The following is a 19,400-nucleotide window of genomic DNA, read 5'->3' as shown; positions in this document are numbered from 1 at the left end:
TTGTTGTTGTTGTTGTTCAACCCCATAGAGGGCGCTGTCACTATACATCACATGGAAATTTTAAGTAAACAATGTACGAGTGATTCAGACTGCAGGGTACTGAGCATTACACATGATGAAATATTGATGATGGGCGGTGTGATGCAGCTACTAATCGACTACGTCCAGCTTGAGACGCCGCTCCAGGAAGACTGCCTGGCGGCTTTGCTGCAGGGTTGAGAGAAGGAGGGGGGGATGTCACGGCCTGTCAGCCTCGCACATCCAAGCGCCATCTATTTGCCAGTGGGCTGTCCCTGCGGGTTATGGCGGTGCCGACCGCTCTTCTGCACGACGGCCGGCCCAATTTGTTTGGCGATCGGCCGCTGAAAGGCGCTGTGCCCGCCGCGGAGACGCTGATCCTGAGTACTATCCACGGCGATGAAGATGATGGGGGACCTCCGGACTCTCGAGGGGAAACCGGTGCTATTGCATCCACAGATTTCGACGGGACGTTGTCTTTGTGTTTCGGGGGTGGGAGCTCCACAGTGGGCGACGCGGTGACGGTGAACACCGAGGACACGCTTCAGGGGGACGAGTGAGTAGTGTTTTTGCTGGATGGCTCTTGACACAATGGCACGCTTTAAATGACGTCATTGGTTGCGCTGCCACTTTCAATAACGTCAAATGGCTTGCACAACATGCTATTTTATTTGGAGGAAATAACATTCATTGGAGTTGACAGAAGCATCTGATGCTACTTTTCATGTACCCACAGGATCTGGGATTCTTTAAGCAAAAGCTATGGTCAAGTGTTGGAGATGGATTGGAAACAGTCCCGGGCACACATGCCCCCATTCAACCCGGAGGAGAATGCGGTCAGTGATCCCACACCCACCTCCTTCCCAGCGTGTCCCACTTTTACTCCCCGCCAAATCTCTCGTCCATTCATCTGGCAAACCGTGCTTCGAGCTGCGGATGATTAAATCCCTTGCCCCCCTGTTGTCATGTCTACTTAGAGTCAGACGAGTAACATCGCAGGGGATGTGTCTGAAGTCGAGGAGCGGAAGGAACAACTGGACATGGACCCCATCATGGTCCCGTGTCTCGGCGAGGAACCTCTCTACACAGCCGAGCAGGTGAGTAGCGCCTACGTGTTTTAAACGCAGATCTTAAGATGGCACACATGCCCACATTCAACCCGGAGCAGGTGAGTAGCGCCTACGTGTTTTAAACGCAGATCTTAAGATGGCACACATGCCCACATTCAACCCGGAGCAGGTGAGTAGCGCCTACGTGTTTTAAACGCAGATCTTAAGATGGCACACATGCCCACATTCAACCCGGAGGAGAATGATCTTAAGATGGCTATGAAGGAAATTTAAAGGTGATTCTTGCTGTGCAGGTGATTGAAGAGATTGAAGAAATGATGAGAGACTCGTCTGACTTTGAAGCAGAGAACATTCCTTCGCAGTCTGACCTGTGTATGCCCTCTTTGGATGTTCAGTACCTCAGAAGAAGTCCAAGATATGAAGAAAGTGAGTGCTACAATTAAATGTTGTTGGATGATTGCACCATTTACAAGTGCGCGTGTGCGCGCAGGAGTGGGTCGACTCAACGTGGCGGAGTTGAAAGAGTGTCTGGAGGAGACGGAGGTTGGGGTCACGAGGCTCTCAGAGGAGCTGGTGCAGCATTTGGCTCTTAGAGATGAGCTGGACTTTGAGAAGGAGGTGAAGAACACTTTTATTTCGGCGCTCATCGATGTGCAAAACCGACAGAAGGAGCATCGCGAGGCGCTGAAGAAGAAGAAGAAACTTAAAGGGACGACGGGAATGTCGCTTGGAACAGTGAGTGTATTATTTGTTGCCGACTTGCTTTATTAGCATGGCAACACAGTGGTCTTGCATTTGCCGGTTTCCTTCCACTCTTATATTTTTCTTTGTTACTTTTTCCATCATCCTCAGCGTTTCACTATGGAGGGCCTCTCCTCTGTTATTCAAAACAGCTTTCGACAAACATTCCGGAGTGGATGCAGTGAACGACAGGTTTGTTTATTTTTTATTTTTTCCGTATACTAACTGATGACTGAATGACTACTGTGAATTGTGTGATGAAGAGGGATGGACAAATATATATATATATCTTGGGACATTGAAACGTTGTCTGATAACTGTAGTTGGCTTAAACACACAAATCAATAATTCTGCAAACTTCAATCAGTTGGTTTAGTGTGTCCCCAAACATATTTTTTGACACTGATTTAAAAAAAAATGTTTTTACTTTTTCCTAGCCCATTAGATTTGTTGGATATTTTCATTTTTTATTATTATTATTATTACTATAAAATTATCATAATAAAAACCTGACGTGCTACAGAAGAAAAAAATATGGGTAGACTCGGAAGCTGCGCAAAAAGATCACCTTGAAAACTATACTGTGAAAGTCCTGATTTGATTAAATAAATCTTTTACAAACTGATAATTATATATTTTGATTTCTAGTATTTGACTACCGTCATCCCGTATGAAAACAAAGGACAACCTCCTTCTATCGAGGACCTCCAGATCCTGATCAATAGTGAGTTTCTTTCTTCCCTTAAGTTTGATTCTTCCGCATCATAAATAAGGGACCCCTCGTTGCCATTTCCCCCGTTTCAGTTTTGCATGCGATGAGAGACGACAGCGACAGGGTTCCAGCCCTTTTAACAAACTACATTCTCAAAGGTAGGACATACCAAGTTGATTTTGCAATCCACATTGCTAGGGACTGCTCATATTCAAACTGTTCATGTTGTACTGTTATCAAAAGTTTACAAAATAGACACCACCACAGTGTGTGTGTTTGTTTGTTTGTCTGTGCATATGTGAATGTGAGCATGCAGTGTATACACACTGTATTTTGTAATCCCACAAATTCGGGTCAAGCTCCAAATTCAAATACAGCACACATGTACTTTGAGTGTCAAACATTCCCACTCCACTTTTTTTGTTTGTTTGTGTTTGTACTTTAATTATTGTGCTGATGCTGCCTTCCATTCGCTAGCTGTGATGTGAGTGCCAGCCTGGGAGGTTTGTAACCATCTTCATGTGACCTGCACTGTTATGATGTTGTTGCTCACTGTGGCGAGGTGCACCCTACCCCCCCCCCCCCCCACTACAACTGTGGTGCATTTCAACCCCAATTTTTTATCCTTAGCTTCACAAATTGGCGTCACTATGCCGCAATGTTGATCCCTAATAATGTGCAGATTGCAGCGCCACTAATAACACTTTGCACAACCGTTGATATTTAATGATTAGACTTGACCCACTTCTATAAAACAATTGTCTATTTTTCATCAATTTGTGGCATACACTAAATGTAATTCTACTACCACAACATCAAGTACACGTACATGCTCCAAAGATCCGTTACCATCCAATTTTGGCTCATTAGTTTCAAAATAATGATATTTTTATTGCGACTGGTGTGGCACGAAACCGCATTGCACAAATGTGTTTGATCTGAAAAAAAACCCAAATACATCCACAATGATCAACTTATTATTAAATGAGTTACTTTCTAACTGTCAGAATTTAGCTGTCACTCTTGTATTGAATCTCACGGCTTGTGCGTGCGTTCCTAATATTGTGGTTGGTGAATGTGTATTGTAATTGATGTATTAACGTATTCAAATTTTCCCCTCCACTTTTTTTTTTTTTAAATCATTGACCGCAATGCTGACGCGTCACACATCTTAATTGCTAATATTTATCTGTGTGTTGTTCCAGTGCTTTGCCCAACGTAGCCTGGAGGGATGAAGCCAAACACTGGGGAGAGGCTTCTGATGGTTTTTCACACACAGCATATTTATTCACTGAATACTTCATTTCCATTTTTTTCAAGATGCATCCTTGCGTTTTGGTCGTTTCATTCAATTTCTTGCAACTTAGTTTGCATTTTTAATTTCTTTTTTTATATTTATTGTGCGTCAAAGGAATATGCCCGAGAAGCTGCACTGCTTGTGCGATGCAAAGGGCTTTGCATTAATCCAAAGTGCTTACCGAGCTGTGATCAAATGTGCACAAAGCACAACGAAGCTTCCGGGCGAATTTACTCAGAGGACAAGTTTGTATTCTCAATACAGCTGCTGCTTATTATTAAACAGCACTGATACTGCAAAGACATAAACACACAGATAAGATGTTAACAAAGTAAAAAAAAGTTCATCCACCAGCAGCAAGAGATCAGTTTGCAAAGCTTCATATACAAACATCACTTAGCAGTATTCCAGCAACTGCGAAGATTGTGTTTTGCCTAAAACATTTTGCACTGGCTACAAGTAGCTAATTAACTGACTGAACTATGCATTTGAGTGATAATTAGTATTGTCTGACCCAAGTACTGTCCGACACAAGTGTCACTGTGCATGCTGTGAACAAGAGCAGTAAACTCTGCAGGACTTCTATTGATGATTTCCATACACGTTGCCTTTTGAAATTTTGTACATTGTAAAGGGCATACGTTATTTTTACTGAATGTCTGATTACTGGACTGTGTTAAATGCTTAATTGGTCATTTATTTGACAAATGTTCTGTTTTAAATATATTTATTTATGTTGTTATTTGGTTTCTGTGATTCTGAGTGGAAGATGGTTAAAAAAATGTTTGGTAGTGTCACAAATTCAACCAATATGAGAAAATTGAACAATAATGAGGTCATTGAATACTTGAATAAGACAAAATGCAGATCACAGTTTTCCACACTTCAAAATTAAATGCCATATAATTACTCTTCAGGCCCAATAAGAATGACTTTTTGCGACTGTTGTAGCTTATTGAAAGAACAGCTTTCTGAATGAAGACGTTTCGAAACCGAATAATCTTGCCAAAGTTTTAGCGCAATCCAGTCGCCCGCCTCCGCTCATGCTTTCCAAAACAACACAAACGCCTGTAAGACATCTGCAAAACATTTGTGAAGTCCAAGATAAGAGGTCGTCGCCCAAACGCTGCGCCATTCAGCGGTGCTGCTCCAACTCCAAGCTGCAGCCTGACATCATCACAGCATCTTTGAAGCATTTCATCATGGAACAAACTCAAAGTCTCCGCTTGGTGTTTTGCCTTCTATTGCTGATCCAATGCACACTCTCACAGACAACAGAAAAGAAGAGAAGCACAAAGAAAGGTAAGGTCAGCAATCATATATTAGTCCTCAGAATATGATGCTAACTTTTCATCAACATTTCTTTGAATCAGACTCGACCAATGCTGCAATCGAGGAACTCAAGAAACAAATTGAAGACATTGTTAATGACCTGAACTTACTGAAAGAGCAGCAATCTCTGCAGTCAAGTAAGTTTGTCTCATAAATACTAACTAACCACCATATATCGATAGATCATGATCCAAAGCATACCACAGCATCTAATGATTGTCAATTGAAAGTAACAGCTCTTCACCCAAAGCATACTCCATCATGGGTAATCTATTTCTCAATCCTTCCATGTCAGTGTGTCTTCGTGGAACAAAGGTCCCAGGCAAGTGTTTACTCGCCGATCCGGTCAAGAAGAATTTCCACGCAGCTAGTGACGACTGCGTCGCCAAAGGGGGCAGCCTGAGTACACCCCTGACAGGCCATGAAAATGACCAGCTTTACGCCTACGTGCGGCAGAGCATCAGCCCGGAGGAGTCCATCTGGCTGGGGATCAATGACATGGTGACTGAAGGCCAGTGGTTGGACCAATCGGGGTCCAGCTTGCGCTTCAAGAACTGGGAGACCGAGATCACCATGCAGCCGGACGGCGGGCGCAGCCAGAACTGCGGCGTGTTGGCCACCACGGCCAACGGGAAATGGTTTGATGAGAGTTGCCGAGGTGAGAAGGCTTCCGTGTGTGAGTTTAACATTGTGTGAGCAGAATTGCCTTTATTTGAGTATAACCATCATCATATAATGTTTCAAAATAATGCACTAACCACTTCCTCATTTACAACAATAGTCACAAAATCGTTTTCATTTTACTATGTAGAATTTTCACTGCATTTATTATCAAAGCAGAAAACACAAGGAATAATTTTCTGGCAGATTTCGTGGTAAACACCGTTGGATTTCTATCCTTAAAACATCAGCTAATCAACCAAAATAAACATACAACAACAAACTTCTCCATGTCATTTCTGTGCACTGCTCGGGATAAAAATTCAGCATCAAACGAAATATTTTCGTCTCCACAGCAGTCATGGAAAAGATAAGACCAACAAGCATTTCTTGAGGAATTGAACTCAACACTGCTTTGGCCTGTGAGCTCAGAAAAGTGAAACATTCGAGTAGGAAGAGATTTGTTTGGAAAACACAAACCACAAAAACAAATGAGAAGCGGTGAATACAGTACTTGTAAACTGTGAGCTGGTTGCAGAGTGAGTGTGTGTGTGTGTGTGTGTGTGTGTGTGTGTGTGTGTGTGTGTGTGTGTGTGTGTGTGTGTGTGTGTGTGTGTGTGTGTGAACTATCAAACATCTGCTTGGGGCTATATTTTCTGTTACACATCACGGAGTCTAAATTCTGAGTCACAAAAGCAGATGAAGAGGTACAAAGGGATTGCGTAAACTTTTCCACCATCCAAATGACCTCACAATTATTCAGGCCTATGTCAGATTATGAAATTAATTTCTTCAGACATCTTCAAACATTGTCAGACATTTGGGATTATAGTAAAGTGAGTTTCAGGCATTACTTTGGGATATAAAAATCGTGTTGGGGGTACACAGTGCACGTATTAGTCCAAGCCAAGTTAAAGTTTGTGTAAATGTCTTTAATTCTAAAAGATGAGAAGAAACTCACATAAAAGTTGACTGTAAAATGTTACGACCGCACGTCTTGAGTGTTTAAAAGTGTGTTATCTGTCTTTCACCCAAAATCAGCTTGTGAGTTTTAAAGGAATGTGTTCCATTTCTCTTAAGTAAGCGGTGATTCAGTTCTCATTTCACAAGAGAAGCACTGCCACTCAAGATAAAAGCAGGCAGCAGCAGCAGTCAAGTCTGAGCACGTCTAGTTTGTGAATTTGGTGCAAAAACCCATGCGGGAAAAACAAGGTCTCTAGCAATCCAAGAATGAAGATCACCAAGTTAAATAAAAAAAAAGTCAAGTGGAAATCCCGCATCCTATCAGTTGCCTCCCTCCGGATCCAGCCGTGCCTCCATCGTAGCCGAGGTGGGCTGTGCGTCGTAAATCACATTGTCCACCAGCGTGTGGCCGTGGCTGGGGGGCCTGTTGGGAAGTGGGGGTCCCTGCTGCGGATACTCTTGGTAAACCCCCGTCTCAATGTTGTTTTCGTCTTTAGATAGTGGAGAGTCTGTTGTCTCCGTGTAGGGGTCTTCCATGTCCGACGCTGTGTAGATTCCCATCTCTGCGCCTTTTTTCAGCAGGTGGGTGTAGACAAGCGTGTCCTCAATGGAGGCGTACACATGGGACTCGTTGTCTTCACGGCTTTTAGGGAAGGCGTTGTTTCCCGGCAGGAAGATGGTGCCGTTGGGATTGTAGATGGACACCTGATGATTGATCTTCTTTTTCTTCTTCCTATTTGGTAAGAGACAATGTACAGTAATGTACAGGAGCTCAAAAGTGTTCCATTTTAAAAGTTAGGTGAGTTATAATGTCTGTGACATATTAACTCTTCTTTTTAATTTATGACCAGAAAGATATGCCCTTGTTGATTTCTGAAGATTTAAAAAAAAAAAAAGCTGCTCATTTTTATGAACATTTTTAAATTACAATTATTGCAAATATTTCATTGTTATGAATTAATCTCATTGTATAATCTTCTCATTCTAGAACTGCCATGGTGGAGTAAACTGTTTTGATGGGCAATTGCATTCAAAAGTAATTTCAAGTAGGTTGGAACACATTTGCAGGCTACATATTTGAACATATATTTTCAGGCTAATTGATAAAAATATTGGATTTTTTGGATTAAAAATGATGAATGGAAATCATACACTGCAGTCATAGTGATAAATAAAAAAAATCAGAGTAAACAATTTTTAAACAGCTTTTGACCGTATTGGTATAATATAGGCCAAATGCTAAAAAAAGAAGTTTTTTTATGCACCATATTTGCAATTATGTTCAAATGTACGTGTTAATACATTCAAATGTTTTTGCCAGTCAAAATTATGTACTCCACATTGGCAGTACCGTCCTTTCGTTATAAATAAAAAATAACGTCCCGACACGAAAAAAAGAAGAATGGTCAGACAACATATGCAAAGCACTTACTTAATTACGATACAGACCGCCACCAGTACAGCGATGAACAGGAGGACCAGAGCAGCGACCACACTCAAGATGATGATCAATAGTTGGTCTGAGTGAGAGAAAATGTTAGCCAAAGTTGCACTTGACTGTAGAAATTTAATCAAAGTGTAAAATGTACTTTTCTGGACAGTTAGCTCTGTGACGACCATGAAGTCTCCTCGCTCTGTCATGCAGTTAGACATGTTAAGGTAGAAGCTCTCGGTGACGGTGACCTCCTCGGCCTCCTCGTCCTCCCTTCGGCTATACTCCTCCTCCAGACTGTCGAACGTCTGCACCCGAATGTTGGTATGGCGGTTGGCACACTTGGGCTGGCTGAGGTTGACGAACTTCAAGTGCGCTTCCATTTTAGGGGGTAGCGAGACGATCCAGGAGACGGTGGCGTAGGACTCCATCCCCGCCGGCCAACCGGGCGTCGCCAAAAGGAGACTCGTGTCTCTTTTTGGGGATAATGTGAATATGTACCTTTCTGGATTGGACAGAAGAGACTTTCAATACATATTTCCCAATATCAAATGAAAAGGATCACTTTCGGTGCTTAAAGCATTTTAATATATACCGTATTTTCCGCACTATAAGGCGCACCTAAAAACCTCCAATTTTCTCAAAAGCCGACATTGCGCCTTATAATCAGGTGCGCCTTTTATGGACCAATATTGAGCCACTACAGCAGGCGTGTCCAAAGCCCGGCCCGCGGGCCAAATGTATATATCTTATATATGGACAAAGTTTTAAAATGGGCCATTCATTGAAGGTGCGCCTTATAATCCGGTGCGCCTTGTAGTGCGGAAAATACGGTAGGTGGTATTTAATTATTAATGTACTACTTTTACTTTCACTACTTTTAAGTAGGATTCAAAGAGTTACCTGTTATCTCCTCTTTCAAACTAGCAGTCAACAAAGGCTTCACAGACGATTTCAGTGTTTGGTTGCCTATTTTTGTGAGGGTGACCGTTACGTTGGTGTGGATTTGGACCTTCTGAATGGCCCCCTGAGGACAGAAGTGGCCTACGGTCTTGCCATCATCCTCGGTCAAGCTAATGAGACTGTCGTCGCACAGCTGACCCGGCAGGGACTGCTTCAGGGGTCCCATTAAAGAGGTCAGTTCCACAGTGCCGTGGGGGGGAGGACGGAGGGCCCAGGTCACCGCGTTCAAGGGGGATGGGAGGCAACTGGGTAAGAAGGGCACCGCAAGACGCACTGGAAACTTTGGGCAATCTTTAAATTGACTGCAACCTGTTCAGAGAACATCAATAAAAGCTTTTATAGGAAGGTAAAAAATAATTGTAATAACCAATTTGGCAAGCGCATACACACACGGAGTAAAGTAGGTGTGAGTTAAGTGTGAATTTACCAATGACTCCACTGGCTGTGACACTGATGTCTTGAGGAAGACAGTCCTGAAAAGTCAGTTGAGAAACCTTTCCGGATGGGATTGTAATGGTCTCCATGATGACAGAGTTCATCTTCATTTCACATTCAGAGGCCAGGTTCAGTCTCTCCAAGTGCAGGGAGAGGTAATTGATTTTCTTCAGGTCCACGCTACAATTCACTGCAGGGAACAGTTAAAAGAGTTACAAGCCTTTTTTCTCCCATATTATCCTACTTTCCGAAAGCAGAAGTAAATCAGGATCCCTCTCGTCATTAGAGGAGTTTCCCGCTGAGCTGCTGTCATTCATGACTAAGTGGTGAGGTAACATCAGAGCTTCCCGAGCCTGCAAACCTGAGGGCATCTGTAAGTCACATTCTTCACGTCATCACTACACCTAACTTGCCCCTAAAATGTATAAAAAAAATTAAAAAAAAGACTCACACAGTAAAAAATTTTTTCAGTGAGATGAATAAAAAAATGATTTGGTTACGCAGCAGGCCTTCACATTCCATACTGTTTTACATTTTGCCATCACAGCTTGCACTGTTGTTGCAACAAGATATGAAAATAAAAGAAATATATGATACCTGCTGCAACATGCCATATCTTTATCAATCTTGCAGACTGTCATGTGTAGCAACACTTGACAAACTTTGGTAAAAATGTTAAGACCGAAAATTCTCTACTGCGAGAACAAAACATCCTTGGCATATAATCTGAAGTCATTCCTCTAACTCCCATTTAATTTAACCATTAGCAGGAACCTTATTTTCTAACACCAAAATAGAGCATCTCTAATTAATGCCATGACTACTTTATTGTGCTTTTTATTGCAAATAAAATAAAACAAGCTAGTGGTCGAACTTCGCAAAGTAATGTGTAGGTGAAGTAATTATTTACCTCCAAATGGGGAAACACTTCAACACAAAGATTCACCGCATCACACATTACTTATCTATTACAAAGGTCTGAATTAAAAAACAAATAAAATTTAAAAAAAAGTGAGCCAACAAAGACCCCAATTAATTTGTTTATGGATTACGAAAAGAGCTGTGGAATAAAAATGCTTTTTCCCATTTTCACCAACATTCTGACATTAATTTCTCATAAATAATGCATTAATCTGAATAGCAAGAGGAAGAAAAAAATACAACCACTCCAGTGAGCTACAACAAATAAAATCTAACCTGACTTAAAAATCTTACCACCTTATTCCATAAATATTAAAAATACACCCAAATGTGACTTATATTTTAGAAACCCTGATAATTTAAGTCATCTACTACTGCACACAAGATGGCTGATTTCTAAATATTAAAAGTTTGTGAAATGTACAATATTTACAATCCAGTGCGATGTTATACCTGGTGCGCTCGTCCTTAAAGCTGTCACCTTGAGTTTCAGGGAGAGTCCAGGAGAACCAGCTTGTCGTCTATCCATCTCACAGTTCCTGAGAATCAGAGAAAAGTCTCCCTGACTCTGGAGAGGTTGGGTGTCCGTCAGAGCCGTCACCAGCGCCAGCCTGCCTTTGTTGTGGTACTCGGCCGCAGTTTCCTTCTTCAGACAACGTGGCTCGGTCAGGTTAAGGAACTTTATCGCTGCTCTTTGTTTATTTGTGAGCTCAAAGTACCACTCCATCACGTCATCGTCGGGAAAACTCTCGGGGAAGTTTGGAGAAAGCAACTCAGAGGAATATGTTCCATGTGACAAAGATAATGTAACTTTGGCAAGAGCTAAAAAAGAACAAAAGACAACGCCATTTAGATACGAGACAAGATGGAGAAGATTGTATCAAGTAGCTAACTTACATTTGATGTCCTCTCCAACAGACACAGTAAAATAGTCACTTTGGACCTCCAGGCCTGGTGGGACATCCAAAGAGAAGCTACCCTGGTTTAGAATTTGAATACTTCTGATAGGGCCCGTTGTGCAGTATTTGCCAATGACCACACTGCCTGTCTGCTGAAAGGCCTTGAAGGTGTAAGTGTGCATATCTGGACACTTTTCAGATGGAGGAATTTGTCTCATGCCTGTCTCTGGGAAGTCCACTTGGACTGACTTTGGTCCAGAGGCCTTCAGGTTCCATGTGAACCTACGGTGGAAATCCAACCACAATGTGCTGACTGGAACCGACCACCAACCGCATTCCTCAATGGTACATTCTAAGGAGAAATATTTACTACAGTAGTCAGCATCAATATAGCTTAGTGATTGCCAAAAAACATGCTCAAAGGCCATATTTGCAAATATTCAGACAACAATGTGTGATTAGAAATGTTACCTATATTTTGTATGATCTCCACTTTGAATTCATCTTCAGGATGGGGGCAAAAGAATTGCACTGAAACAGGGTTGCCGACTTTCAACAATAGTGCCTCTTCACAATTTTGCCTTCCCTCGGTGCACACTTTGCATGATGAGCCTTTGGCCAGCCTGCTGATGTTGACAGTGGTACTTCCATCATGGATGAACATAAATGACTGGATTCCTGGAAATGAAGCCCATTGCACCAGAATGTATGCTTTCACTTTCTATTCTCTAAAGATTTCTGAAACGTTTCATTTGCAATGGGAAGCTTTTTAGTCATGATGAGGTTGAGATTGAAAATACTGCTGCCATGGCTTAAATATTCATTCCTCGTGAAATCAGTAACTGAACTGATGATCAAGTATCTGTCGAGTGAAAATGTATTCTATAAACCCATCCAACTAGTTTCTATCGACTACTTGGTAAAATGGATTAGTCGTTCACACTCGCATTCAAACCTGTGGGTAATTTAGGGTCTTCATTGAAAGTAAAATAATTTTGGGGGAAATGTGGGAATAAGATGGAGCTCTTGGAAAAAAAAACAGATAAAATCAACAAGATTTTTTTAACTCCACACTTGAAGTCTGAACCAAGATTCGAACCCAGAACCTCAGAATTTTTTAGGCAAACCACTCATTCACCAGACAGAATGTCAACTATAACTGAAGAACAACATAAATTTGGTTAGATATTTCCCAGCCTGCAAACTTTGCATTTTTTAATTGAATAATATATGTCACATATGATCATATGATAATCATTGATAATTTCCCCCATGTTTCGATTTTAAAAGTTTATAAAAGTTTTATTATCAATATGTAGCTTTTCCAAATGTCCATATATTGCTTACCCATCATTAAAAATAAACATCCACGTTGATAAAGTATATCAAATATTCTACCAGCCCGAAACCTGCACAGCGATGTTAAAAAAAAAAAAACGCAACAAAAAAGCAACCGGTACACTCCCTAAAAAAAAAAACACCACCACAGCACTACTTTACGCACACTGTTATCCAATAACCAAATCCATATTTAATCTGCGTAATTCCTTAGTAACCATCCAACAATACTTTTCTAGAGCTTTTTTTTTTGTATAATAAAATAACTTACCTGAAGCAACAAAAAGAAAAAGAAAAGAACAGACTTGGACTCTCAAAAGCGGCATGCTGCCGAACCATTCACAGGTACTGCGACTTTGTTCCCTAGTGGAATCGCTGAACCTTTGAGCATGCCGGACTACTCATTGTGTCATCGTAGTGAGGGGGAAGTGTTGGTCAACTGTGCAGTTCGTTGATGAATCTGCACTCCAAACTCCACTTCTCCACTTCCTGGCTCCGTGTGTACGTGTGCGAAAGGTGTGGTAGGTAAACTGCAAGTAAGGGAGGTAACTTGCCTGAGGTAAGTAGTTTACGCACACTATATACGTATGTCAAGTTGAAGATACGTGTGTAAAACAAAACAACAGATGGGTAAAAGTATAACTGATTCTACTTTGGTACAAATAAAATACGCGCACGCACGCGCACACACACATACTGAAATGTACTAGTTCTTCTTTTTTTACAACTTCGCATACAAATTGAAGCAACGCCTTAACTAAGTAACAAAGCTTTATGATGAATGGAAAAAAATCGTCTGACCTGTTTTTCATGATTAGAGGATTTTTGAAAACCAGCTTAAAAAGACAAAAGACAACAAATCATCTTGAATGTGGCCATGAATGGGTATTTAAAAAAAACAAAGCCTCAGGAGTAGTGGAGCCTTTTCTGGGTGATAGTGTTCCCTTTAAAGTCCACAGCAGGGAGTCGGTGGGTTTGGCACAATGCATATGAATGGGTTTGTCACGTTTCTGCCTTTGGAGGCATTTAAAATGCTTTTTCTTTCCTCGGGAATTCAATTATGTTCGCCACAGAAACCCTCAAGCGATATATGCAATGCATATTAGCAAATGTCAGTCAATAAAGGCCTGATATCAGACTTATGTAGAGATTATCATTGATATCATATATCATTTGTATTATTTGAATTTATTTTTTTGCCTCAAACAAACAATGAGAATCGATGGGAAAATGTATCGATAAGGAGTATTGATAATGGAACAGGGATCAGTCATTTCCAATCAATAACCATCCCTATAGGCTATACTGCCTCTCATATTGTACAACCAGACATTTTTCTCCCCATTAGGGGCGGGGCAGACAGATTCAGTCATCAACCACAATTTTGTCTTTTTTAAAATCCCCACATTTCCAATCATTTGCTTCTCAAGATGTGTTCTAGTGCAAAAAGAAAACGTTTTTTTAAATCACAGAATAAACAGCATAGATAAAATGTCTAATATTTTATTGTAATCTATATTGTTTATATTGTAACAGATAAACACATACTGTATATTGATCTTGATATTATAAATCTATCATTAAAAACACTGAAAAGTGAAAACCACTTAAACAACTCCCTTGTCAGAAAAGGCGTACATTTTATACAACGATTATATGTTTTCAGTACATGTGCAGTGCAAAAGTTCTACACGAGGTATAAGGCAAACATTCTAGAAAGGTTGAAAACTACAAAGACGGGTTCGAGATAAAATTGTGCACAATATACGCTGACATATTAGGCTATATAGGCCTACAAGTATACAAAAACAGATTGGTCCCACTAGAACTCACGCATAGAGAACATTCATACCTTGTTCCTCTGAAGAGGTTTGTTGGAATTCCAAATGACCTACATTTCAATTAACAGTCATTGTGGCAAGGAGTATAATGGCTACAATTAATTTTAGGTATAGGCAGCACGGGCTCGTCAGATCAGATCAGTCATCTTGGTCTTCTCTGCTCCATTCCATTAGGTAGGAAGCCTGCAATGATAGGAACCGGCCATATGAGAGCAGCAACACTCCACACAATAATGACCAGAGTCATGAAACAAGCCACAAGTGTGGACTCGATGGGCTTTCTGTTCAGCCTCCAACTTTTGTCACCCTTCAGCTCGTCGAGGCTGAAATCCACGCAGCAAAAGGTGACTTGATCGCCGCTCTGCTGGCCCCTCGCCCTGCCGGGGACGAGCCTCCTGTAGCGGGACAGCCCGCAACCCACGCATAGCCTCAACTCCTGCTGACCCCCGGTGGTCCCCAGATGCTCGATGATGACGGGCGAGATGGCCCGGTTGAACGAGGCGGAGAAAAAAGCCCGTCCGTGGTTGTTGGTGGTGTAGATGAGCACGTCGCACTGGAAGCCGAAGCTGCTGTCCCAGCGAGCCACCAACGAGGAGGGCAGCAGTCTCTGGACGCTCACGTTGCATTGGGACGGCGGCGTCTGCAGGGACGACGACGCGTCCGGGGACGCTTCGCTCCCTTCCGCGGACCTCTTGGACAAGCGCACGTCCACCCCCAAGTCGCCCAGGAACCTGTTGGAGGAGTTGACGGGCGGCAGCAGCATGTCCTCGTCGCTCCAGCTCTGGCATCGCTGGACAAGTCCGGCCACCGCGGTCAGCGCCAGCAGCAGGGTCCGACACTTGTTCAGCATGGCCCGGGGCGCGTCTCACCTGCTCGCATGGTGCGTGGGACGATCCGCTGGTGATTTTTAACTGCGCCGATCCAGATGGAGAGATTCTATCCTCTTCCCGACTGGTGGGAATGGAAATGTCCAATGGCTGTCACACGCGCGCACCCCCTCCTCCCTTGCTCCTCATCCAACTGTGTTCTGCGTGGCTCCCCTCAATCCATTTACCCCCCTCGTTGTCATTCACCCAAGGAAAAAGGAAAAAGAACGAGAGCTAGGGATGCATGCACTGTATGTTTCTTTCATAATCCGGATCCGTTCTCCAACAGTGGTGAAAAGAAACGAAGTAAAATACTTCGTTACAGTACTTGAATAACTATCGGTGTTATTTGAAATGAGACATGTTGGGCCTCTTATTTTGTCATTAATTTGAAAAAGAAAAGAAAAAGACGGAGGATGAACAATGACGGCAACCGATTTGAAGGAACAACATATTCCCCATTATTTGAGATAATTGATTGGTGTTAATTGTTGGCTACAAGACTGATAGTGAATACTACACTTTGTCATGTGCCTAAAAAAAACATTGCATTCAATGTCTATTTTTAAAAAAAGACAAACAAGTTGGCTCAGAGTATTTGTTACCATTAGGTAATATAATATGGCCTTTCTATTAGCAATTGATAAAAGTTTGTTTGATAGTATCAAAGCTGAGTTGACAATACCTGTCTGTTGGTTTAAAAAGCATGAAAAGCGATGTTTTTTTGTTTATTTTTATTATTTTTTAAACAACAAACAACCAAGTAAAGCTTCTGTGTTTATTCTGGGATTTTACAATGCTTTTCAAAACAGGAACAATGAACTAATTGTCCTTTCATGTTACCTCACCCCTCTGTGGAAAGGGAAGGGGGAGGAGTAATAAATAATAATGGCTGCATTATAATCATAATTATGTAATGTCTCAGAAAAGACAAGGAGTTATTGGCAGAACTAGATTGCCCAACGGGAATAACAAAGAGATTGATTATTCTCTCTTAGCAGTTAATGAAGTCAACCAACATCACTTGAAAGAACTGTTTGCCTCTGTAAATCGCATCATTTGCTGTTGAGGGCCTGGCTTTGTAGATTTGATGTGATGGTCAGCTGAAATGAAAAACCCTTTGGCCTCAATTTGCATCTGAAAGCGCTCGCCCTCTTCTTCTGTTTTAATTATGACGGCAAACCTTTTTGCTCACAGACAATTGTGCGCTTATTTCGTTCCAGTTCGTCAGATGTTTCACTCTTCCTAAACACAGGTCACTCCGTCCGTCTCAGATATGCCATTGTGTGAACGGAACAAAAATGTAAATGGTTTTCTTGTTCATTAATTATGCTATAAAAATGTAAATTGGTTTAGTGACAAAAATACAAATGGGACTAAGATAAAGTCTCCTGTGCCAAAGGAGAATGCATAAAAGATTCATTTAGTCAAAGTGCGGCTCTTTCCACAGGAAGCTGAGATGAGGAAGCATTTGTGGCATGTGGCTGGCCGCTAGCCGCTCTGTGCTGGATCAGACACCATTAGTCTAAAACGCAGACTCTGACTTAATTAGAAACAAAGAATTAGGTCTGTGCGTTTTCATAACTGCAAAGTTCAGCTCCGCGCTCACATCACAGTCTGGAGAAACCCCGATTTGTCTCCTGTGGGCCCGTCATATCACCAATCACTGCCAGGACTCATCACCACGGCAACCAAATGGGGCTCTCCCTGGAGGTGTGAGAACAGTGGAGTCCACTGATGAGGAACAACACAGTATGTTCAGTGGAGGAAGACGGTCTTTAATACTTCACTGTCACCGTTTAACGTCTGATTCAAGACAACAGTCTTGAAATGAATGGCAGTAGAAAGTCATGTGAATCAATACTATTGTAAATCATACATAAATTGACTAAACAAAAAAAAAAAAATATTACACTATTGAGAAAATGAAAAGAAGAACGTGCAGCACGGTGGACTAGTGGCAAGCACGTCTGCTTCATAGCCAAAGGTTCTGTGCACTGCCAAAGCCGAATGACTAGTTTGTGGTGTACCCTGCCTCGTTTTTAAAGTAAACTGGGATAGATTCAAACTTGCAACATGTAATCCTAATGAAGACAAAAGCTATAGAAAATTTATTGGTTTTATGCCCGGCGCAAGACTGGGGTCAAAGTGCAATCTAACTATGAGCATGTGTTTTCTTTCTTTTGGGATAGTATTTTCCAAGACTTGTGCAGACAAAAGAGGATGTTGTGGGATGGAACACAGTCGATTCCTAGCTTCCCCTCATCATGTTCAGCAGAAATTGACTCACTGTTGTCCATGTATGAAAATGTGTGTTTGTACAGATAAACTGCAAAGTCTCCTCTGATGATGTCATCGGCGACCCATGCCTTGCACTCCGCCTGATCCAGCGTTTGTTTGTAGTAAGGTAAGGTTCGATTACAAACCAGAATCCAAACATTCAGTTACTTTCGACTCTTTTTGCAGGAAGATTCAATCTGTCGGCTGGCTGCACAACACACATCAAGTCAATAGAAATTTAGGTTGCGCAATATGCATGGGGATGAAAAGCCTGTCCTAGAGTATTCAGTGAACTCTAAAGATGCAACTCCTTGGTGTTAAATTAAGAAGTCATTCGAGAAGAAAATCCTTGGGTACTGATAGACAGTCTGCAACATATGGATAACAGTGAGAAAACACATCTAGTCTCTTCATCAAGAGCCTACTGCAACAAAACCCAATCTAGATCAGAGTGATTGATAAGGCTGATGCTTTAAGATGTTCTTCTAACCACACAGCTGACCCTCCTACATATCATGCTTCTCTCCTCCGTGTGAACAGATAAGTGAAAAACACACCAGTCTGTCACCCAGGGAACAACATCTCAGAAAACGAAAGTCAGGGGCATGCAGGGACCCGTCAGGAAGCTCCTTGCCGTTCTTGAGATGGTGTGAGATTGCTTCTCCGTTGTGCTTCAAACAACGCCAACCCATCTCGATTGTTTGGGAAGTGCACGGTTGTTCTAGGTCACCTTGGACAGGTAAAGGCAAGCCCCCGCCCAGATGCATTCTGAGATCGTTTTGCACACAACGCACCGCTGCTCCAGTAGTTCTGCATGGTCATCTGTCTCGCGGTTCTCTGTTCGTGAAACGTAATCGTCCCCAGAAACAAGCAGAGAGAACCAACGGGGTGATTACCGTTTTTTTGTCATGGAGGCAACAGGGAGGCGGATGTGGGTAGAGTAGGATGATTGGTTCCTTTCAAAAGAGATTTGTTTGAAAAACAACCAACAATCTGCCGAGACCCAAAGGCAACAGAGCAATTCACAAATGCTCACTTTGAACACAACCAAAAAAAAAAAGGAATTGACGAAAAATGTCTTTGTGGAATGATACGCAGCGACTATTTTGGGCATGCAGCTCATTAGAGAGAAATGAAAATAAGTAGAACACTGAGATGGACCGTTGAAATAGGATGAGACATTTTCTCAGAAGTAATTCCATATCTTGTTTTGGTTTTTAGTCAGTTGCTGCAAGATTTGTGACATCAAACTTGCCAGCACAGACAGCATGAAGCTGCCACCTGTCCCTACATTTTGTTTTTATCATTTTTCCCCTCAAGCCCATGTTAAAACTGTTCTATGGATTAAAAAAAAACACAAGCAGACGATTCGCCAAGGGCGATTGAAGAAGTTTTAAAAAAGTTTTTTTTCTTTTCTTATCTATGCCAGAAACAATTAGGTAGCTTGCAGACAGAACAATAAAATCCTCTTCAGCTAAATTGCATAAGGTACCTGTCCCTCACAACATTTGATAGTTTCTCCAAGAAAACCAAATTGTGCTTATGAATTTACAGAACCTGGATCTGATTCGAATCAGTGCTGTTGCTAGGGTAGCAGACAGTTGCTTGGATACTTACTAAATGTGTGAGAGC

At 41.8% G+C, this 19,400-nt stretch overlaps 4 protein-coding genes across 10 annotated transcripts; 2 read left to right on the top strand and 2 right to left on the bottom strand.

Moving 5' to 3' along the window:
- Positions 1-84: 84 nt before the first annotated feature.
- On the top strand, positions 85-4,580 carry fez2a (fasciculation and elongation protein zeta 2a). The gene is made up of 9 exons (XM_061288166.1): positions 85-574; positions 755-854; positions 996-1,115; positions 1,382-1,514; positions 1,579-1,823; positions 1,941-2,021; positions 2,478-2,553; positions 2,634-2,699; positions 3,747-4,580. The coding sequence occupies exons 1-9, from the start codon at positions 303-305 to the stop codon at positions 3,761-3,763; spliced, it is 1,110 nt and encodes a 369-aa protein (XP_061144150.1). The 5' UTR covers positions 85-302; the 3' UTR covers positions 3,764-4,580.
- Positions 4,581-4,718: 138 nt separating this feature from the next.
- clec3ba (C-type lectin domain family 3, member Ba) lies at positions 4,719-12,124 on the top strand. Of its 7 annotated transcripts, none has more exons than XM_061288169.1 (9): positions 4,719-5,140; positions 5,212-5,307; positions 5,466-7,533; positions 7,782-7,839; positions 8,439-8,549; positions 8,614-9,361; positions 9,910-9,996; positions 11,038-11,788; positions 11,954-12,124. In XM_061288169.1, the coding sequence occupies exons 1-3, from the start codon at positions 4,882-4,884 to the stop codon at positions 5,864-5,866; spliced, it is 756 nt and encodes a 251-aa protein (XP_061144153.1). In that variant the 5' UTR covers positions 4,719-4,881; the 3' UTR covers positions 5,867-7,533; positions 7,782-7,839; positions 8,439-8,549; positions 8,614-9,361; positions 9,910-9,996; positions 11,038-11,788; positions 11,954-12,124. The 7 variants fall into 7 exon arrangements, with proteins under 7 accessions (XP_061144153.1, XP_061144154.1, XP_061144159.1 ...); XM_061288170.1 differs by having other exon boundaries at positions 8,439-9,361; positions 11,038-11,214; positions 11,643-11,788; XM_061288175.1 differs by lacking the exon at positions 7,782-7,839.
- On the bottom strand, positions 6,742-13,319 carry cdcp1a (CUB domain containing protein 1a). The gene is made up of 9 exons (XM_061288162.1): positions 13,053-13,319; positions 11,915-12,121; positions 11,442-11,795; positions 10,998-11,366; positions 9,616-9,813; positions 9,129-9,497; positions 8,383-8,730; positions 8,226-8,313; positions 6,742-7,526 (listed from the first exon to the last, which is right to left on the bottom strand). The coding sequence occupies exons 1-9, from the start codon at positions 13,105-13,107 to the stop codon at positions 7,115-7,117; spliced, it is 2,400 nt and encodes a 799-aa protein (XP_061144146.1). The 5' UTR covers positions 13,108-13,319; the 3' UTR covers positions 6,742-7,114.
- A 949-nt stretch (positions 13,320-14,268) lies between these two features.
- On the bottom strand, positions 14,269-16,004 carry LOC133160484 (transmembrane protein 158). Its single transcript, XM_061288176.1, has one exon. It carries the CDS (start codon positions 15,470-15,472, stop codon positions 14,765-14,767), a length of 708 nt encoding a protein of 235 aa, XP_061144160.1. The 5' UTR covers positions 15,473-16,004; the 3' UTR covers positions 14,269-14,764.
- Positions 16,005-19,400: the final 3,396 nt, after the last annotated feature.

This window comes from Syngnathus typhle, linkage group LG10 (genome assembly GCF_033458585.1).
Source record: "Syngnathus typhle isolate RoL2023-S1 ecotype Sweden linkage group LG10, RoL_Styp_1.0, whole genome shotgun sequence".
In the NCBI taxonomy this organism is placed as follows: Eukaryota; Metazoa; Chordata; class Actinopteri; order Syngnathiformes; family Syngnathidae; genus Syngnathus; species Syngnathus typhle.
The sequence above is the reverse complement of the archived record's forward strand: the minus strand, read 5'-3'. Positions and strand labels throughout refer to the sequence as shown.